The sequence below is a fragment of the Poromitra crassiceps genome (assembly GCF_964638095.1).
Source record: "Poromitra crassiceps genome assembly, chromosome: 18".
In the NCBI taxonomy this organism is placed as follows: Eukaryota; Metazoa; Chordata; class Actinopteri; order Beryciformes; family Melamphaidae; genus Poromitra; species Poromitra crassiceps.
In genome coordinates this window covers 20,102,818-20,126,207 of record NC_139636.1, presented here as the reverse complement: position 1 = coordinate 20,126,207, position 23,390 = coordinate 20,102,818, and the positions used below count along the sequence as shown (strand labels likewise).

The 23,390-nt window shown below is 43.3% G+C and overlaps 1 protein-coding gene across 1 annotated transcript; it reads left to right on the top strand.

Annotated features, from left to right (window-relative positions):
• Positions 1-350: 350 nt before the first annotated feature.
• On the top strand, positions 351-22,821 carry LOC310793001 (receptor-type tyrosine-protein phosphatase eta-like; the record flags this gene model as incomplete). Its single annotated transcript, XM_083654753.1, has 32 exons — positions 351-432; positions 1,340-1,600; positions 1,893-2,150; positions 2,445-2,705; positions 3,441-3,698; positions 4,275-4,535; positions 4,725-4,985; positions 5,423-5,680; positions 6,886-7,146; positions 8,488-8,757; positions 9,663-9,926; positions 10,356-10,613; positions 11,304-11,558; positions 11,870-12,121; positions 12,412-12,672; positions 12,858-13,121; positions 13,539-13,802; positions 13,914-14,189; positions 15,103-15,390; positions 16,066-16,218; positions 16,337-16,526; positions 16,696-16,811; positions 16,921-17,011; positions 17,123-17,167; positions 17,447-17,534; positions 17,665-17,755; positions 18,185-18,258; positions 18,940-19,074; positions 19,244-19,360; positions 19,774-19,934; positions 20,791-20,926; positions 21,120-22,821. The coding sequence occupies 32 exons, from the start codon at positions 351-353 to the stop codon at positions 21,276-21,278; spliced, it is 6,369 nt and encodes a 2,122-aa protein (XP_083510879.1). The 3' UTR covers positions 21,279-22,821.
• Positions 22,822-23,390: the final 569 nt, after the last annotated feature.

The following is a 23,390-nucleotide window of genomic DNA, read 5'->3' as shown; positions in this document are numbered from 1 at the left end:
GTATCCTGGCTGTTGTGGTGCTGCGGGAGTTTTGGCTACTGGCGTCACTGCTGTGAGTCGTTTGGTCCCTATACAGTAACAGTACACTTGGAGCACAAGCTCTGTTAGAAGTGGCCATCGGACTCCAACAAGGATGACCGCTGTCACCTCTTCTGTTTGGGATATTCAAGGACAGGATCAGGAAACCAAGAGACAGCTGGGGGCTTGAGCATGTCTAGTAGGATAACAATTGGGGTGGCATATCTGCTGTTTGCAGATGATGTTGTCCTCTTGGCTTCATTGGACCATGTCCATTGGGCCATGTCCAGTGTCCACTGGAGCAGTTTTCAGCAGAGTAGGATGTAGTCAGGATGAGGATCAGCACCTCTAATTCTGAGGCCATTGTTCTCTCCTGGAAGAAAAAGCTGGTTGTCCCATCCAGGAGAGCTAGTGGTGAGCAGCTCAACCCAGGTGGAGGAGCTCAGGTGTGTCAGGGTCTTATTTATGAGTGGGGGTAAGAAGGATTGCGAAATTGAAATTGGTTAGGTGCATCAGATGCTGTGTCAGCCCGGGATGGAGAGAAAGCCGAGCCACAAAGGAAAGCTCTCGATTTGCCAGTAGATCTTTGTTGCAACCATCAGCTATGGCCACAAGCTCTTTGTAGTTACTGACAAAATTAGATTGTGGATAGAACTGGTCGAAATAAGGTTTCTCCGTGGGATGTCTGGTTTCACTCTTCGTGGTAGGGTGGGATGTCTGGTTTCACTCTTCGTGGCAGGGTGGGATGTCTGGTTTCACTCTTCGTGGTAGGGTGAGGAGTTCAGTGACCTGGGAAGACCTCAATGTCAAGCTCCTGCTCCTCCACAATGAGAGAAGCCAGTTTAGGTGGCACCTGCTAAGGACACCCCCCTGGGCACCTGCCTTTGGAGGTGTATCAGGCACAACTTACTGGGCCACTCTCCTCACTGTGTTCCAGCCGCAAGCCTGATATATAGCTAGAAAATGGATGGGTGGATGAATGGACGGTATGGTCTGACCAATACTGAATGTCACTCTCTCAAAGACTGGGCAGTTGCTTGTAGGGTCGGGAAATATCTTTAAGAAGGTACAAAAAGGTGTTGGAGAATCTCATTTTAGAAGTGATCATGAGGTCTTTGTTGAACAAAAATTGTATTTGATCAAAAGTTGCGCTGTACTTGAATGTAGAAGATGCAATGTTGGCAAAATAGCTTCTCTTGAGCATGGCCACAGCTACAAGCTTTTGATTTGGGGTTTAATTTGTATTATGTTGTCGGTTATGATGAAATCAGATTTGCTCATATCTTCCCCTCTACACTTATCCCCTGTCTTGCTCTCACAGAGCCTGAAGTAGTCAGGAATCTGACTGTCACTGAAATCACAACATCCTCTGTGTCTCTGAGCTGGACTGAACCAGAGGGAAACCGCTCCTTCTACAGGGTAGAGTGGACTGATGGAAGAGCCAATGAGACTCACAATGTGAATGAAACGTATATAAAAGTCATTGAGCTGACTGCTGGAGTGCAGTACACATTCACTGTCATTACAGTTGCTGGAGATAACAAAACAGAAAGCACCAAGGCTGAGATTTTACTTTATACAAGTAAGACGACACATACAGTATTATTTTGGCAAATAATCTCAATGTCCATGAATACGATTTACCACCTTTCTTGCCTCTTGCAACATATATTGCAAATAGTATCTTCTGCCGTTATCTTGGGTTTTCTGCGGTTGATGTAGTTGCCTGTTCCTCTTTTGCATGCATGCATTCTGCAATCATCAGGACTTTCACTTTTTCCTCAAATCACAACATCATCTGTGTCTATGAAATGGACTGAACTCATCCGAAATAATACGTTTGTCCTACTATAATTAACTCCTCTCCTCTCCAGGACCTGGTACAATTGATGCGCCTAGTGTGTCCCACACCACCTCCTCCATCACGCTGAACTGGACCAAACCTGCCGGGGAGGTCTTCATGTACAGGGTGGCGTGGCACAATGGTGGAGCAGTGATGACCCGGACAATACATGATACCTCTGCTGTGTTACCTGACCTGATCCCTGGAAGCAACTACACACTCAAAATCACTGCCATCGCCCAAGATAACCAAACAGAAGGAGCCCCTCACATTTTCAGTGCAGTCACAAGTAATTAATTCTACATCATTTGGATGGACAGTTGTGCGCCGCTATATATATTTTAATATACAACCTGATTTGTGTTGAATCTACTTGTATGGAATTTGTACAGGATTTACTTTCAGAAGATTAGAACACACAATCAGCATTAAAAATGCTACGCTTTCAACTTTTTCCAGAAAACCTGTTATTGTACAGTAGGTTTTGTAAGGGCAGGTGATATTAGCCAAATCAGTAGATTGTTTTATAGCTGTGAATGTCATGGTTTTGTCTGCTCATCCTGCATTTATCTTCCACTCACAGAGCCTGAAGTAGTCAGGAATCTGACTGTCACTGAAATCACAACATCCTCTGTGTCTCTGAGCTGGACTGAACCAGAGGGCAACAGCTCCTTCTACAGGGTAGAGTGGACTGGTGGAAGAGCCAATGGCAGTCACAATATGAATAAAACCTCTACTACCATTACTAACCTGACTGCCGGGGTCCAGTATCAGATAACTATCACTGCAGTGGCAGATGATGGCCATAACGATGGACAAAGTATCGCTGTCATTCAGTACACAAGTGAGTAAGCAAGCGTCTACTTGTGGCTTACACTGTAAGGTCATAGACTAATGAACTATCCTGAATGTCAGTCTCTTAGAGGACAGCCGCTTTAGTGGATAACAGAGTGACAAAAAATTCTATAGAGCTGTCGCCTCGCAGTCGGGAGGTCCTGAGTTCGATTCTCGCCTGGGACACTGCGGGCGCTGTGGTTGTGTTCCCCCCCATATCTTCAGTGCCTACTGCCCAGGTGGGGTATCTCGTCGTAAGGGCCTTTCTGTCTGTGTGGAGTTTGCATGTTCTCCCCGTGCTCCCCCAGGGGGGTTCCTCCGTATATAACCCCCCCCCCCCCCCCCCCCCCATTAAAAACATGCAGAAGATCAGATCGTCATCGTCATCCGACCAGTGACGACAACATCCGAAGTCGGTCCCCGGGCGCTGTACGAGAAAGCGATCACTGCTCCTGGCCTGCCCCCCGGAGGAAAGGACAAAGCCAGGATGGGTTAAATGCAGAGGACAAATTTCACCGGCCACCGTCAGCATGTGTGTGTTGTGGCCCTCCGTGCATGTGTTGATTGTAATCGTGTGACAATAAAGACGGGCTTGTCCGTCTGAAATCGTGTTTTTTTTTATTTATATATGATGGCACTTTAAGAAGATTAATTAAGTGTCTCAGAATTCACTCTGTGAGTATAACCCACTTTGTTGGGGCCACAACCTATTTCAATGGAGTCTCTCCTCTCCTCTCCTCTCCAGGACCTGGTACAATTGAGACACCTGGTGTGTCCCCGACCACCTCCTCCATCACGCTGAGCTGGACCAAACCTGCCGGGGAGGTCTTCATGTACAGGGTGGAGTGGCACAATGGTGGAGCAGTGATGACCCGGACAACACATGATACCTCTGCTGTGTTACCTGACCTGATCCCTGGAAGCAACTACACACTCAAAGTCACTGCCATCGCCCAAGATAACCAAACAGAAGGAGCCCCTCACATTGTCAGTGCAGTCACAAGTAAGCCACAGTTTCTCTATTTAACATCTTCTAATTCTATTAATAAGTAATTATGGCTGACTAAATGGCCCGAAATGGCTAATTAGTGGCCAAAATGAGTAAACAAAGGTTCAGCACCATGAGAGCTCCATTTGTTAACTACTGATGGAGCACACCTGAGCGGAGTTGGAATCAGCCAGGGAAGTGGACTATGAAAGCACTCTGGGGAGAGAGCGGAGAGGCCGCATGCCACGTCTGTGAGTGAGGCCTGAATAAATGGCCAATTAGTGATTGTGTGCTCCAGTGGGTATCAGAACTGTAGTTCAACCTGATTTGTGTTTAATCTACTTCTATGTACAATACCGCCCCCGTCTGGCAGAGTCAGGTTACTTCTATGTACAGGGTCTACTTTCAGAAGATAGAACACACAATCAGTATTAAAAATGCTAAGCTTTCAACTTCTGTTTTTTCCATAAAACCTGGGCTTATTGGAGGTTTTGTAATGGCAGGTGTTATATTAGTCAATCAGTAGATTGTTGTAGAGCTGTGAATCTCATGGTTATGTCCACTCTTCCTGTGTTTGTCTTCCACTCACAGAGCCTGAAGTAGTCAGGAATCTTACTGTTACAAAAATCACAACGTCCTCTGTAAGTCTGGACTGGACTGAACCAGAGGGGAACAGCTCCTTCTATAAAGTAGAGTGGACTGATGGAAGAGACAATGAGACTCACAATGTGAATGGAACATTTTTAAATATCACTGAGCTGACTGCGGGGGTGCAGTACACGTTCACTGTCACTGCAGTAGCTGGAGATAAACAAAGTCTAGGAGGGACCAGCAACATTTCCCTCTATACAAGTAAGATGTACAGTAGAACACACATAGCATTTCATACTGCATGCCGCTACTTTAGAGAGTCTCAGCTCACTTACACTTAAACTGTGTAGCTAACTATTTACTCCATTCTAAGGTTTTTCTATGGTTTTATTCAAAGTCGTAGAGGGTCATTGATATATTAACATGTATAGTCAATTTCCCTCCTCACAGAGCCTGAAGTAGTCAGGAATCTGACTGTCACTGAAATCACAACATCCTCTGTGTCTCTGAGCTGGACTGAACCAGAGGGAAACAGCTCCTTCTACAGGGTAGAGTGGACTGATGGAAGAGCCAATGAGACTCACAATGTGAATGAAACGTATATAAAAGTCATTGAGCTGACTGCTGGAGTGCAGTACACATTCACTGTCGTTACAGTTGCTGGAGATAACAAAACAGAAAGCAACAAGGCTGAGATTGTACTTTATACAAGTAAGACGACACATACAGTATTCTTTTGGCAAATAATCTCAATGTCCATAAATACGATTTACCACCTTTCTTGCCTCTTGCAACATATATTGCAAATAGTATCTTCTGCCGTTATCTTGGGTTTTCTGCGGTTGATGTTGTTGCATGTTCCTCTTTTGCATGCATGCATTCTGCAATCATCAGGACTTTCACTTTTTCCTCAAATCACAACATCATCTGTGTCTATGAAATGGACTGAACTCATCCGAAATAATACGTTTGTCCTATGTCTCAATGTCCATAAATACGATTTACCACCTTTCTTGCCTCTTGCAAAATATAGTATATTCTGCTGTTATCTTGGGTTTTTTCTCAAATCACAACATCATCTGTGTCTGGACTGAACTCATCTGAAATAATACGTTTTCACTAGCAGAATTAACTCCTCTCCTCTCCAGGACCTGGTACAATTGAGACACCTGGTGTGTGCCGGACCACCTCCTCCATCACGCTGAACTGGACCAAACCTGCCGGGGAGGTCTTCATGTACAGGGTGGCGTGGCACAATGGTGGAGCAGTGATGACCCGGACAACACATAATACCTCTGCTGTGCTACCTGACCTGATCCCTGGAAGCAACTACACACTCAAAATCACTGCCATCGCCCAAGATAACCAAACAGAAGGAGCCCCTCACGTTTTCAGTGCAGTCACAAGTAAGCCACAGTTTCTTTATTTAACATATTCTAATTCTACATCATTTTGCATATTCTAATTCTACATCATTTTGGATGGACAGTTGTGAGAAATACTTAGTTACTGTGTTTCCCCTCATCCTGTCCTGTGTCTATCTTCCACTCACAGAACCCGAAGTAGTCAGGAGTCTCACTGTGACCGAAGTCACAACATCGTCTGTGTCTCTGAACTGGACTGAACCAGAGGGCAATGCTACCTTGTATATAGTTCAGTGGACCACAGGAGGACACACTCTTAGTATTAATAATAATAATAATAATAACAATAATAGTACCACTAATGAAACCTCCACTATCATGACTGAGTTAGTCTCTGGATCCCAGTACAACATCACAGTCACCACTGTTGCTGGATATGCTTCAAATGAGGGAGCGAGCAGCCTAGTTACCACTTTTACAAGTAAGTCCATACTTTGAAAAAGAAATACTCAGGTTTTTGAGCAGTTAAGATAAGATAAGATAAGATGCAACTGTAATGATCCATGAGGGAAATGATGTTGTTGTAGGGGCAAAAGTACTTCAGCAAGGAGAAAGACAAATAGAATTGAAACGCCTGAGCAGAATAATAAAAAAGAATCAATTTAAAATGGTAAAAATGATGACATCACAATTGCTTAACTGAGCATGCTCAGTTAAGCAATTGTGTGCTGATTATGTCACAATGTCAATACACTGATGGTGTCACTTTTGACATTGTGACAACACAAATAATACAACCAGAGACATGCACACACACACACACACACACACACGCATGCGCGCACGGCACGCACACACACACACACACACACACACACACACACACACACACACACACACACACACACACACACACAAAATGAGCACGTGGAGCACGCAAAATTTATAATAAAGATAATACCAACAAAAAAAGAAAGTGAGCAATTGGGGATACCTGGTTTCAGTTTAAATGCATATTATGCAGACTGGTTCAAACTAAGGGACTATGGATTAGTAACATGTATGGATTAAGCTGCAATTGATATTTGATTATCTTTATAGTTAATTATATGCATTGAACATAATACGTTTGTAGTTTGTGTTCACATGTGCCATTTCAAAATGTGACACATTGTCAGTGGATATCATCTTTTTACAGGATGCCATAACAAGAGAACCAAAATATATTTCACTTGTGTGTTGTACAGGGCCTGAGAAGCCTGGGAATGTTCAGGTTACAGCAAGAGGAACGGATAACCTGAGCATTAACTGGACCTTGCCTAGCGGGAAGGTGGATCACTATGTGGTGAACATCTCAAACGAGGATCGGATGTATCACAACAGCAGTACAACAGAGCTCACCACAGTCAGCTTCAGCCCTTTATATCCTGGCAGACTCTACATCATCACAGTGACTGCTGTGGCCGGACCCTTCGGCAACACATCTAATCAGTCCACATTGGCCACCGGTAAGTTCAAGGTTCAAGTTGCAAATTATTCAGCTTTCAACATTTTGTTTTCAGATAAGTTGTGGCTCATGATAACAATGTTCTTCATGTTGTTTTGCATGTCGTTTATTTTAAATCTAGAGTTGCGCGGTATTTGACTATTGGAATAATTAATGTCCTACCATGAAATTTCATGCCGGATGATGAAGTTGGGAAGTAAAAAACAAACAAACAAACAAACAAACAAACAAAATCCAAAAGGCCTGTAAAATAGGATTTTTGAAAATGGATCAACTTTAAATTGAACTACTCAAACAAAGTCAATGTCTTTATTAGGCCTAATCTTTGATCATATATGTAAGTTAAATGAATAGAAGAAAATTATACTTATTTAATAGTACTCCTTTAAGGCCTGTTTGCTGGTTTTTGACTATACTACTGAGTTGTATGCAACATTATACCGTGTAGTGTGTATCTCTGTTTTTGTTTGTTTGTTTGGCATACACATTATGGAAAATGTATTCTCAATGTGTTTACCTGAAACGCAATCATTATTGAATCCATTCTTCATACATCTCAGTTCCCACGCCTCCTCATGATATCATCATAAATCAGAGAGCGACCACTTCCCTCCGTCTGGAGTGGGCAACTCCTGCCTTGATGGAAGGAGCACCGGACATCAGCTACCACATAACCTACCAGGCCTACCAGCCTACCATAACCTACCCGCCTGTGCAAAATAAAAGCTCCACAGTGAACAACACGGTGCTATCTTCGCTGGCTTCTGGAACTTCCTACAATGTAACTGTGGAAACAGTGGGACCCCAGAATTTAAGGAGCACGGTCATCCATAATTCTGCTTACACATGTGAGTAAAATATAGAGGGCATAAAAGGGCATAAAAGTACAGTTGTTTCGTTAATCATGTAATCCTCAAATGGATGGAATTAATTTTGTAATTTTAGTAGTGACCATGCTGTAACTCTTTTGGACTCAACTACTCACCATTTTGTCATCTGGCCAGAGCCTAAGCATGAATGAATGATTTTACCATACAATACTGTAGCAAATACTACATCCTGTGCAGGACATGGTGCCTTCAAGTGCGGTCAGATTTATGATAATGCTTTAGAGAAACAGTGCTAAACATCTATAAGCGATTTTTTTTTTAAAGAAAACTACTTGGACCCTGAGGGAGACTCGGAAGAGCATTCCCGCAGGTTTTCTCACCGTTCCTCCGCAATGGTCGCTGTGGGAACGCTGTTCCCAAGCGTTCAACGCCACTGACTACATCTATACAAAAAACAGGAATGCCTTCTTAGTAAATTACTAACATTTCCCCATTGTTTCGATTTCTTTTAGTGCCCAACCCTGTGTTGAACGTCACAGCCAGCCCTGATTCCACCACCTCAGTCAAAGTGGAATGGTCAGGGCCGCAGGGACCCCAGGTGTATTACAGATACAGGATTCAAACCAGCAACGCCACAGGAACACCTGTGAACACAACAACAGTCAGCGCGACCGGCACCATTGTAACTGGTCTGGAGCCGGGAACCAGATACACTTTCGCAGTCACTACGGTGGCTGCTCCAGGAAGTGACTCGACTACGGAGCAGACGTTCAGTCACACAAGTAAGTCCTCTGCGCTATCAAAACAGCAGCGTGGCTCCTGCGTTACATCGCTGACTTGCTGAGGAAGCTGTATAAGCAGGTCTGGCTGTGGTCAGTCCTTGGACGGGAGACCATTGGTGTCGGAAGTGGTGTTGGAGGACCAGTAGGAGGTGCTCTTCCCTCTAGTCTCATGAAGAAATATCCCCATTCTCAATGCCCCAGTGTAGAGACAGGAGGGACTCTGTCCTGTGAGTGAGCACCGTCCTTCGGATGAGACGTTAAACCGAGGTCCTGAATCTCTGGGGTCAATAAAGATCCCATCGGCACTCTTCGCATGAGTAGTGGGGGTGTAACCCCCGGTGCACCTGGCTAAATTCCCACACAGGCCTTCCTTACATCACGGCCACCTAATCATCCCTTGAGATCTAATAGACTACTTGCACAACTCCACTACTTCCTGAAATGAGTAGGGCATCTTGGTTTCCTGTCCTACACTATTGGATGAACTGATTCATGTCAGGTGTGCCTGATCACTGTTGTTGTGACTGCAGCAGTCAGGCACACCTGACATTAATCAGTTCATCCAATAGTGTAGGACAGGAAACCAAGATGTCCTACTCATTTCAGGAAGTAGTCGAGTTGTGCAAGTAGTCTATTATTGGCACTTTCAGTCCTCAACTCTCCACCGTGACAGTTGATGTGCGGTGAGCGTTCTGGCGCAAACTGGCTGCCCAGGTGGGTGCTACACTTCGGTGGTGGATGGGTGGAGTTCCCCTTAAATACTCTCACACACACACACACACACACACACACACACACACACACACACACATACAAATTATCGATAACACCCCCATTTACATTTTGACTGCCTATTTCCATTGTGGTCTCTGCTCTTACACAACTTTCTGCTATGTTCTCCTCAGAGCCCAAAGCAGTGAGCAGCCTGACAGTGGCAGCTCAGAACACCACTGCCGTCCAGCTGACGTGGGCCAGACAGAGCGATTATAAGCCCACCTACTCCTACCTGGTGTCTGTGCTCAGGGGAGCAGAGGTGCTTCACAGCGGTTCAACACAGACAGAGACTTACACCTTTGTCAGTCTGACTCCAGGGGAAAGCTACACTTTCCGTGTGCTTACGGTTGTAGCAGGGGTCGAGTCTGCTGTGGAAAGCACATCGAGCTACACAAGTGCGTCTTCATAGCTTCCAATGTTTGTTTAGTCTAATATTGTCACATGGACCAACAGTCATATTCACTGTACATTTCCAGGGTTGGGTTGCTTACATTAAAAATGTATTTCTTATGGAATACCGATAAAAATTGACAAATCAAACACAAATGTGCCACATTTGATAGAACATAGAACATCTGTCATTATTTAAGGTAGCCAAATGTTTTGTGTGTGTGTGTGTGTGTGTGTGTGGGGGTTTGAGGGTCTGTATGTCTGTTTGTTTACCCCCCCCCCCCCCCGTATTCTGCTACTACCCAACCCTGTTCTACAAGTTACTCCAAGTCTACTCATTGTCTCAGTCGGTGCTAAAGCTAAAGACTTTTCCAAATGTATTTCCCATATGGCCATACTTATGCTGCGCATTTTGTTGGAATATATTTGTGCAGAGCCTGGGGTGGTGTCTGACATAGCAGCCATAGGAACCACAAGCAGCATGTCAGTGAGCTGGACGTCTGCGGCCGGGCAGGTGGACTCTTACTCCGTGCTGCTGTACAGAGGTAGCCTGCTGGAGGGAAACCTGAGCCTGAGCAACACCACCTTCACACACTTGTTTCAGAATCTGACAGCAGGAACGCTGTACCATGTCGAGGTAGTCGCCAAGAGCGGGCCTCTCTCTGAAGGATCAACTGCTTCGAACGCAACTTGTGAGTCACATTGCTATTATTGCTGTCCCAATTTCCCCCCGGGGATCATTAAAGTCTTTCTGATTCTGATTCTGATTCTGATTCTGATTTAACATTGTGACGCTTAAAGCCCCAATATGTAACTATTTTAACTTAATATAACAGCTACTGTAAATCATTTTGATGGGACACTGACTTCCCACTCTGTGCCCCGATTGCGTGTTCCTGCACTATGTGACTTTGAGGCTCGAAAGTTACAGTACTTATCTTGGATGTACCTCCATTTCCTGTTGCAGCTCCTTCATATTAAAAGTGTTCTACTGACAAGCTAATGGGACACTTTTATTGTGAAGAACGTGAAGTGAAATGTGTTTATCGTTTGCTATCGATCTGAGTTAGCATAGCTTGATCAGTGGCACTATTCTTCAATGAAACAAGACGGCACAACAACATTTGGGGATAGTTGGAGCTATTTTTCCAGTAATTCAGTTATAAACACTGCATAAAGGTTAGCAACATAGAGAGCACAGAAACTGTAAAATAAGGATATAGCATCCTGTAATTGCCATTTGTGGCAGCAGATGCCACTGTTGCTGCTGCTGAGCAGTTTTCTACACATTGAACCTGTGCATACGTTCTCCATGTGTTTTGACCAGAACTAGCAGAAATGTTTGGATTGAGCATTAACCCACTCTTCCTCCTCCTGCTCAGTTCCCAACCCTCCAGGCTCCATCATGGTGGAGTCCCAGAGCATTGAGGCCCTCAACATGAGCTGGGCCTTACCAGAGGACATGGAGCCGGGTCAGTACAACTTCACAGTATTCCATCTGAACCAGGAGATCCTGATCACAAACAACTGGATCCTGCTGACCAATCTCCAGTCTGGAACTGCCTACGATGTCTCTGTTGTTACTGTGGGCGCACTCGGCTACCGCAGCACATTGGTGATGACACAAAACTACACCAGTGAGTGAGATTTAAAATACGCTGACACACACATTATTTGTCCAAAGTTCATTCACTTTTATACCCTCCTATATATTTTTTTTATTACAGTTTAGTTTTCGTTTTCTTTTCTTCTTTGTTTTTCAGTTTATGACCGATTTATGTTTTTTTAGACCTAGTTTTGTCTTAGTTTTAGTGATAGATTGTCCTCTGTGGCAAATCCCACTCACTATTTATACTATTTCTCCCAGATCTGATACACAAACATTCAAGCACACATACAGTACAGCTTATGTATTTTCTATTGCATCTCTGTTGTCTCCTTTCCTCAGGACCACACTCTGTCAGCAGGCTGAGAGAGGCAGGTATCTCCCCCACCACAGTGACCTTGCTGTGGGAACAGCCAGAGAGCAAATCCGGCTACTCATACTTGGTGCAGACCACCAACGGCAGCCTACAGTTAGCCTACAACACCACAGACACTATCACTGGACTTCTGTCTGGGAGAAACTACACCTTCACTGTCACCACACAAACAGCAGATGGCACCAAGGCAACTCCTGTGACTGTGTCCTATTTTACACGTATGTACTATCCACCCTATCAGAAATACTTTGTAGAAACAGTAAAACAGTATTAATCCCAATATAAAAGGATATGCACATATTTATTTTGTTGTTATTCATTTATCATGGATGTACTTATCTTGTTAAAATGTATTTGCTGCTAACATGATAGATTGAAAACAGACAGAAAACAAAATGTTATCCATCCACCCATCTTCAACTGCATATCCGAGATCGGGTCGTGGAAAATGTTATTCTGTGGCTAATCTATGCATTGGTATTTTCAAATGCAACATTGTCTCCTGTAGGCCCATATAATATTACTGGTTTGGAGGCTAGCACCTTGAACACAACTGCTATACATCTAAATTGGACGAGGCCACTGCAGTATGAGGATGGCTATAAATATTGGATTAAGATCACCGGTTGCGGCTCCCGAAACAAAACCGTGGCAGGAGAAGAAGCCGATATCTCGGAGCTCACACCTGGAACCAACTGCACCTTCTGTGTTTCTGTCACGGCAGAGGACGGCACAGAAGGGGAATCTGATTGCACCTCTCAGTACACCAGTAAGATCCTTATATCTCATTTCTAGTTGTTTATTCCAAGTTCTCAAACTTCAGCATTATCCAAGGTGGCCAGCCTCGGCCCTCGCTCCACCACTATTTGCTACCACACCTCCTACTACTGTATCAACCCTCTTTTTTGTCTTTCTGTCCTACTTTCCTCGCCTGGTTTTCTTCCTGTTTCACAGACCCTGAGCCGGTGCAGCCCATGATCTCCAGCAGCGGCTCAAACAGCTCAGTCTGGGTGTGGTGGACAGCTCCCTTTGGGAATGTGGAGTGGTATGTGGTTGATCTAAACAGCACCTCCCAGGATGTTGACTCAGTGGAACTGAACTCTACCAGCACATCGTTCCTGTTTGACAGCCTGTCAGCAGGAAGGGAATACAGTGCCATGGTGACCACACGTAGCGGACCCTTCAATGCATCATCTGGATTCATTACTAATGCAACTTGTAAGTGTGATGAATGTGTCATATGTTGAGGTTTTCAATAACTGTAACTCTGCTTGTTGAAGTTCCTATTGGCAAACTAGAGCAGTGGTTCTCAAACGTGTTCACATCAAGAACCTCTAAATTAAACCCTGAACCCCCATTTGATAAGATTTTGTCCCCAGGGTCCCCCATCTGATAAGATTTTTGCTTTTAGATGTTTTATTACAGAAAGTGTATGAAACCCATGGCCAAAACAGTCATAGTTTCTGGCATTGTGTTACTTATGGATAGAGTTATAATGGAAATAATTTGCTGGGGACCTCCTGGGACCCCCTCAAGGACCCCTGGGGGTCCCGGGACCCCACTTTGAGAACCACTGAACTAGAGTATTTCTCATATAATCAACTTGAGTTCACATCATTGGAATTTCACCCTCAGTTCCGAACCCGCCGGGGCCCATTGACATCCTGATGAAGACAACCAGCTCCATTCACATTAAGTGGGAAGAAGCCCCTCTGATGGCCAACGCTTCATTCCAGTACCTAGTGACTATCACGTCACCCCAGGGAACTGAATACACCACCAATGCCAGCCATACATTTTCCTCACTGCTCTCTGGGACCTCCTACAACATCTCCGTGGCAGCAGTTGGGCCCATGGACTTTAAGAGCGAGGAGGTCTGGAGTCACCTGGTCACCACAAGTGAGGGTTTTATTTATGTACTCAAGTGAATGATACACTACCTGTACTACAAGTGCTCTCACACACACAACTTTCCACTTTTAACATGTATATCTCCATATAATCAACCAGGACCAAAGAGTGTGAATTCTCTAGAAGCTGTACAGACAGAGATAGAGGAGGAGAGCATCAAACTGAGGTGGGACCGCCCTGTTGACTACAAAGAAAGCTATCGTTACTACCTGACCTGGGGTAACTCGGGTGGGCCTATCAGCCGCAATGAAACGACTGAGACGGAACACCTTCATATCGGCAGCCTGGTCCCTGGCAGCTCGTATAGCTTCAACGTGACCACAGAGACCTCAGACCAAACACAGGGTGCCCCAGTGTCCATTTCCACTTGCACCGGTACGCTCATAGCACCTTGATTTATGTCATTGGCACTTTATGCAATCAACGTTTTTGCATGAATTTTGTCTGTCAATTGCCTGTGATAGGTAAAATGTGATCAACAGGCACATTGTTTTGTGTTAAATGTAGACTGTAATCTTTGCATTCAGAGCTTTAAAGTGGCAAATTGTATAGTACATGTCAATACATAATATTGTTTGAATTATTGAATTCTTTGTTAGGAGGTACACTATTCACCATTAAGTTGCTTATTAGTATGTAGCATATTGACTGTTTGATAGTCATTATAAAGCATTTATTAATCCCTTATTCTGCCTAATCATATTCTACAACTACTAGATCATTAACCAAGAGTTTCCCCTCAATAACCTCCTAATTACCGCTTATTGATAGTAAGTAAAGAAGTTGTTGTACACAAATCACGATCTTAATATGCTTTGCTCTGTATCATGGGCATTATAAGGTGGCAATACCACTAAAGCTTAAGATCGTAATGTGTGCGGATAAGCAGCTACTGTACTGTAGTTAATGGTGAATTTGTTATTATTCATTAAAATGTGCATTTTGATACTTTTCTGTAAAATGGGTCTCCTGTACTGTTAAATGCACCGGGGCTCAAGACAATTTGTCACAACTTCCTTCAATTGATTTATAAAGGATGTAAAAGGGACGTCATGCACTACAGATGTTAAAACACTGTCATAGCTGTGATAGTATTTGGGCAATATCCCTAAGTTTAAGATCACCCAAGGATATCGATCTGTATTTCATCTATGTTCAGTTCTCCCTGTAACAGATTCATTTCTATTGATCCGTCTTTGGGTCACTGAAGAGTGCTATATACATTTGATGAATTATTATTATTATTATTATTATTATTATCATCATTATTATTATTATCTCCCTGCAGATGCGAGCCCAGTGCGAGCCCCCTTCAAATGTGAAGGTCCCAATGAAACTGAGGCCAAAGTCACCCTCTCCTGGGCCGAACCCAAAGGCCTGTACTCTGGCTTCCGGCTCACTGTAGAGAACCAAGGCAGCACCAGCACTGTCAACTTGACCAACGCCTGTAAACCTGACTGTAGCCACACTGTCTCTGAGCTGAAGTACAGTACACAATACACACTGACCCTGAAGACTCAGAGCTGTGGAGCTCCCAGCACTCCCCTAACACTCACCTGCAAGACTGGCATCACAAGTAGGACATCATTCTGTGTGGATATTATAATTCACAATAGATAATAGAAAGTAACATCATTTTGTGTGGATATTATAATTCACAATAGATAATATAAAGTCATATTCTGTGTGGATATCATAATTCAGAATAGATCATAGAAAAAGTAATTGTACATTCTAGGAGTTATATGGTAAAAAAACGGTCCGTTACAAGCGTTTGACAGTCCTTAAGTACCGGTATATGTTGTTTTTAAAATCACCACTAGATGGAGAGCTTCTACTGTATATGTTGGTTAGTGTAAGGAGATGGTGGACAGTGTTTCATAGACTTCATTCATTTTGGATGCTCGTTTAGTTGCATTGGCTTACATCTGTGGTCATTTCCTCTGGTCTGACCAGTCCTCCTGCTCAGTAGACTGTGCTATCTCCTCTGTGATGAAAATCATGGGAAGGCCCAAGCAATTTGCCTTGGCTATTCTTGATTTTTGTTATTTATGTAAAGTTGTCATAGCTCAGCCTATGGGAATTATTAGAAATTTTGAATGTAGAATGGATATACACGTTGATACTGAAGCTGTTGTTTTTTTGTTTTTGTTGTTCACAGCAAAACAGCTTTTCTCTTGCTGTGCAATATGATGTAGGTGTAAGTATTTATAATAATCTACGCTATTCTTATTCTTCTCTTTGTCTGAAGACCCACCAATACCACCTACCGACTATGAGTCAATGGTGAGTGTGACTGAAGCGAAATACAACATGTTCTCCGTTCAGATTGACCCCAGCCTGCTGAACGGCATCAACGGGCCGATCAGCCATGTTGGGGTGCTGGTGACAAACAACATCGAAGGTGGGTATTTCTCACTGCATTAACAATACAGACACTTGTTAAGAACGTTGCTGTCAAAAGCCATTGGCTGTTGCAATATACCAAATACACTCTTCCTCTCATTTTTCCTCCCCCTCAGCTGTAAATACTTCTAATCTCAAGCAGTACTTAGTGAATACGTATCAAGAGAGTACTTCAGCATACCTGGCAACAGTCAAAGACAACATCCAGTCACGCAGTGGAGGGAACAGGCTGGCTATAAACATCGGGGACGGAACCGAATGGCATGGCTATGTCAATGGTGCCCTGAAGGCCAATGAAGCATATCAGTAAGAACAGAGAACATATTGTTGGTGAACTGCTGGACAATGTAAAAAAAAAAGCCCCTCTGGCAATTATTACTTCTTAAAGGGTGTGGAAGATTTTTCTTGATTATTATTTGAAAGTTTCAAAAATATTTAAATCACTAAACTGATGTTGTTTTGTTTGACATTGCAGGTATGCGATTGTATTATTCACCCAGCTGAAAGTGAAAGATGGCCTTGTGAGTACTAAATTGTCCCTGGCCTCGGTAACGGTCTTGTCCTCTCCTGTAGAACTCCCACAGAACCCAGGTACCACATTTAAAGTTGGAAATGTTTTGTTTGGAAATGTTATAAACCTGGAGTCCACATCATGCAGTTGTTTTCCCCCCCGCTATCTTCTTCTGTCTCAACATTGAAGTTGTCATCATTGGCCTCGCTGTCGGAGCTTCACTGGGAGTATTTTGTGTGCTCCTCATCATCACCATTGGCTTCGTCATCTACTGGAAGAGGTATTATCATCTTCATAAATAAACCTGAATTTAATTCAGTGACAGTGAGTGTGTATGGGACAAACCTCTTAACATAATAATTATGATTTTAATATCCATATGTATATACAGGTTAAACAACAAGGAATCTTCAGACATCCAGATTCAACCCTTGAGGTAAGGTTTTCATCTTTGTGATATTATACATCTTGAGTCAAGTATTCCTGTAAGTGTTGGTCAACATCACTGTTCTCTCTCTCTCTCCCTCTCTCTCTAACTCTCTCTCTCTCCTCTTTCAGGGCCAAAGTGTGAGTATAAATCCTTCACTTTAAATAGTATAGTATACACATCACATATGTCAGGAAAAGATTGCAGAACTGCAGCAAGTAGCAGCCACAGTGGTTTACTGAGGAAAGATCATTGCTGTTGTCTGAGCTCTGGTGTCCATTTGAGCAGGAACCTGGCTGTGACGGTGGCAGACTACGAGGCCTACTACAGGAAGCAGAAAGCAGACTCCAACTGTGGCTTTGCTGAAGAGTTTGAGGTAAATCATGAGCCTAAAAATGATGTGCTTTTCTGGCACTTAAGCTAGATGATGGCTGCAATTCTCTCTCACTATCTCTCTCTATCTCTATCTCTCTCTCTCTCTGTCTCTCTCTCTCTCTCTCTTTTAGGACCTGAAGCCTGTTGGTACGGCCCAGGCAAGGTCCAGTGCTCTGGCTTTGGAGAACAAGCCCAAGAACCGCTACAACAACGTGCTTCCCTGTGAGTCTCTACACAGTAACAATACCAACGCTGCACCTCTGCTGTTGCTGCCAACAATAACTCTATTTAAACGATATCATCGCTTTGCCATATCTTCTACCTCATCACATTTTTTGCTCTGACGTGAAGTACAATGAAGTACAGCAATTTCACAAGCTCTCAATTGAAATGATATGATTTGCACTTTCAAATGATGGTATGAAAACAAATACACAATAGGAAGCCAATGGCATTGCCAGAAAAGATTGATGGCTCAGAAATAAATGTAATTCTCCACTGTCAGACTAATTGACATTTTATTGATAACATTTGATCATTGTTGTATCAAATCCTGAACCCCCCCATATCGCAAATCACATGGTCCCACCTATTTAGCACCCTATGTGTATCTCCATCAAGCATTCATTCCCCCTCTTTCCCACCTCCTAGACGACTCTTCTAGGGTGAGACTCTCTGTCCTTGGGAGTCCATTCGATGACTACATCAATGCTAACTACATCCCGGTGCGTACTGACGCTCCGCAAACCAACTCTCTGCTTCACTCATTGCTTCACCCTCTGGTGTCATTAAATATCCCGCTAGAATGTAACATTTTACCAGCTAATGGTGCATACAGTAACACACTCATTCTTGTCATGCTCATAATAAGACTGTTGCTGAAAACAGTACCAGCCACCTCATAGCATCTAAACCAGAGGTTTTCAAAGTGGGAGGTGGGCCTTCCCCCGGCCTCCAAGCAGTTTCAGCGTAGGCTCAGTGAATGGAAGTCAAAAAGTATTACATTAGTTATCAAAAAGGAGATTCAGAGATACAAGTTTGGGGGAATTTAACAGTTTTCCTCACTTTCCCAAAGTCAAAAGCAAATAAATGCCTTCAGACAGATATTTTTCATGCATTTGGTTGGTGTAGTCTGAAGTTTATCAAACAGCAATATCAGGCTATCTTGGCTCAATTGTTGAGTGCCTATGATATCAAATAACATAATCATCATCCCATAGGCATCCAGGAATTGAATTGGGGGGCGCCTTTTTCCAGGTTTTGTCTGGGGGTAGGCTCACAGTCTCAGACTTTGAAAAACCCCTCAGCTAAACTATTCCATCTCCAACCATGTTGATGTGAACTGAGAAAAGTGAGCACAATGGATATTTATGGTCTGGGTTTGGGATGATGTGTTTATTTGTCAGGGTTACAACTCCAGGAAGGAGTTTATTGCAGCGCAGGGTCCTTTGCCCGCCACAGTCAACGAGTTCTGGAGGATGATCTGGGAGAAGAACGTACAGACTCTGGTCATGCTCACCCGCTGCAATGAACAGGGACGAGTAAGTACAAACACACACTCACCACACCGTCACGGACGCACGCGTGCACGCACACACACACACACACACACACACACACACACACACACACACACACACACACACACACACACACACACAGTCACACTCCTCTTGTGTATCTCACACATCCTTCGTCATCCCCTCCCAGGTCAAATGTGAGAAGTACTGGCCCTCTGACATTAAGCACTTTGGCAACATTACTGTGACAACCACCTCTGAAATACCACTTGAAGACTGGACCATCAGGGACTTTGACATAAAAAATGTAAGTTGCATGATACAATATGACATACATAATTTATGCAGTGTGGATTCAGTCCGATCTTGAAAATCACCCTTCGGGAGAAACCACATGCATTCTACATGATGATATTTTCAGTTTCAAATGCAAAATTATTTGATTTCATGTTATCACATAAAGGTATTATATTTATGATCATACCTGTAACAGCAACATCCTGGTTTTGAAAACTATCAAAAATGTCCAATTAAATCTGATGCAGAGGACTTTAATAAACACTGACAGTGTTGATTTTAACATTGACACTTTTCGCTGCTCGCTTTTTAGTGAAAATACAGGTGCTGCCTTGTAAACATCCCTTTGTTGCGTAAAGCCGTAAGTATGAAATGAACGCAGTCAGAAGCAGGAAGTGTGCGTGACGTGTGTTTGTGTTCCAGGTGAAAACAGCAGAGACTCGTTCCGTGCGTCACTTCCATTTCACCGCCTGGCCGGACCACGGCGTGCCGGAGACCACAGAGCTCCTCATCAACTTCAGACACCTGGTCAGAGAGCACATGGACCAGTACTCCAGACACTCTCCTACTGTGGTCCACTGCAGGTGCAGCACTTTCTAACGATGTGTTTTGAGAAGTGCTATTTAGGGCCATCTGGGTAGTGTAGAGGTAAAAGCACTCTCCTACCACCGCTGAGACCTGGGTTCATTTCCCGGCAGTGGTACTTCTGGCTTGGCCAGACGTTCCTACAGACATAATTGGCCGTGTCTGTGGGTGGGAAGCCGGTGGGGTATGAGTCCTGGTCGCTGCACTAGCGCCTCCTCTGGTTCGGCCGGGGCAGGTGGAAAGGAGCGGCTGGCGACTGCACACGTATCGGAGGAAGCATGTGCTAGTCTACGGCGGCTCTCCCCAGACGGGCAGAGGAGGTGGAGCAATGACCGGGACATTCCCAATTGGGAATTGGCCAAGTACAAGAGGAAAATGAAGCATCGCGTTAGTTCATTTGAGACACAGAAGTCATAGGCTCCACCTATGCTGCTCCACACCACTGCTGTGCCAATGCTTTGCCTCCACCACCCCAGCCTCCACCTTTCTAGCTCAGAGTCTGCATGGCTCAAAGACTAAACATGTATTCTAGCTCAAGAGTCTGCATGGCTCAAACAATTAATGTATTCCATGTCTTGCTTAGGCTGCCTCTGTTACTCACTATGGCTTTAAATTAATCTGGAATCTTGGATCCCTATGGGGGATTTTGCGACCCTCCCTGCTCGGCTTAGCTTACTGCTGGTCCGATTCAGGGAGCATCTTCTGTAAAGAGCAGAGCCTTCAACGACAAGCATAACTCTATTTCCATTTATGCAATAAATGGTTAAATCTATGAGTGTTCTTGAATGAAACTTGGGTGCTATTCAAATGCAGCTTGACTTATCTTTTCTCCATGTCACTATGCATTGTCTACAGTGCTGGCGTGGGGCGTACAGGTACCTTTATAGCCATAGACCGCCTGATCTTCCAGATTGAGAGGGAGAGCGTTGTGGATGTGTATGGTATCATCCATGACCTGCGCATGCACCGGCCACTCATGGTCCAGACAGAGGTAGGCCACAGTCCCACACCCATATACCAATATACCATATACCATATACCACGTAGACACTACCAGCCATATACCATATACCATATAGACCACACCCACATAAACCACACCCATATATATATATTGTGAGAAATAAACTGCTCATCATAACTGCACACCAATGAATTACTGTATGTACTTGTTGCCGCCGCAGGACCAGTATGTGTTCCTAAACCAGTGTGCAATGGACATCATCAGATCAAGAACTGGAACCAATGTGGATTTAATCTACCAAAACACTGCTGCACTCTCAATTTACGAGAATGTAGAACCCAGGAAAGGTTTGCCCAAAAATGGTTACCACAATGCCTAGGCCCATGGCAGCAGCTCAGGTCTTCTCGCCTCTCTAACTCTCAGCAACAGGCTGAGCAGAGAAGGGAAATCTAGATGTTTTTTCCCTTTTCTTTTTTACATTCCCCGCTTACACTCTTTTAAAGATTTGTCTGGATTGAAGTCTCTGATTTCTGATATTTATTTGTTAAACATGTTGAATGTGTGATAATGGAGGAAAGTGTATATGAAGATAGAATTATGGACATAAATGCTGACCAAAAATATTTGGATTGTATATAAAAGTTTGTCAAATATATCAGAGGTTTTTTCTTATAATTGCATATTTTTGTATTAATGTGTTGTTTTACTTCCTGTTCGCTTACTATATGATTTATGGACATCAAATATTTTCCTCAGGTTATTTTGTATGCTGATAGGTATTATAAGAAAAACATGTTTTTTAGTTACATTATTTCATGTATTTCACTGAATGATTGGAATAATGTAAATGCCTTTTACAACAAGTTTGCTGGCGTAATAATTCAGTGAAGCATGGATGTGCCTCTTCAAAAATGGTAGCCCATACCAGTGGCACATTTGTGTGTGTGTGTGTGTGTGTGTGTGTGTGTGTGTGTGTGTGTGTGTGTGTGTGTGTGTGTGTGTGTCTGTGTCTGTGTCTGTGCGAGAGAGAGGTCTACGCCAAAGCTTAAAAAGGCAAACTGTTACGAGCTTGAGTGTTTCAACCTGGAATTTGATTCTAGGTGTTTCTGTGCAATGCCTTTAGTGAAGAAGTGTTGTTGTCTGTTTTGTCTTTGTATTTCTATGCACTGTTCTATGCACTGTTCTGCATAATGCACTGGATGCATTTGTTTTGTTTTGTTTCTACACTGTACACAGTTTTTATTTACATCTGTTTTTTTATCTGCTGTATAGATGTGCCTGTCTAAACTGGTGTAATTTTGATGTAGTAAAAAGTGCTTTGTGGCACTGAATATGTGCTACTCTCCTTGCATTTGGTTGATTCACTTTGATATTTGTAGATGACACTGAACATTTACTCAGGAACTCAAGCAGTATCTGAACATGAAAGTGAACCTTTCATTAACAGACAATGGTGTTAGAAGACCCACACTGCACCAGTGCCTAAAACAGCTGTTTTACTCAGAAGGACTGAGAGGCCACACTGTTTGGTTGATATCTCCCCTTTTTTGTGTAAACTACATTCCAGAAGCAATATTATGTCACTTCCTGCTGCACATCTTCTCTATCTGGGGACATCTCCTGTGATGTATGGATCACCAGAGGAGCATTGTTCTACCATTTATTTTAGAACAGATCTTTACATTTTCTATTTTTTAAAGACAATTGTATGTGTGGTTATCCTGTAGATTTGTGAAGTTGATGTTGTATTACCTTTGTAATATGCTGTACTTTACTTCAATAAGACAATATTTGTTGATGAAAATTATTAAATGCACTTATCTGTTTTTTAATGAAAAACAAAAATAGCAAATAAAGTTTTAGAGGTTGAAATGAATGTTTGAAAAGATGCTTGCTGGTCCAATGCAACAAGGGAAAAAGGAGAAAGGATTTAGTATTTGTGTATCTTCAATCTATCAAACAAAATTGGATTAAAGATGTTATTAAACTTTCCCCCCGTATTTGTCTCTGGCTATGGGCCTGTGTGTGTCCGTGCGTGCGTGCGTGCGTGCTTGCGTGGGCGCATGTGCATACTGTTAGCAGTGGATTTACGGAGGTTTTTAACTGTCCCCGTCTGCTTTATCCATTCACAGCCAAGGTTGTTTTGATAAATTCCATGATTTGCCTGTAGGCTATCTACAACAGGTAGCCTTCTGTTCAGACTACTTTCCTGCCAGCTGCTGATGAAGTCATCATGTAAATAGTTTCAGTCAAATGGAAAGATATACCTGTGATGCTTGTCAAAGTGGATATAACCTTTATGATCATATTCAGCCAGACAATGACATGGAGAGCAATTTTGATTATTAGTTCTATTATTATTGTTTTTGTGTTTTTTACCACTGACCCCCTGCTAAATCCACCCATGCTTGAAATGTCAGGTCTGTGTTTCAAAGTTGTGAATGCCCATTCGTCGTAATTGATCATTCAAATCAGAGACCTGTCTCACAAA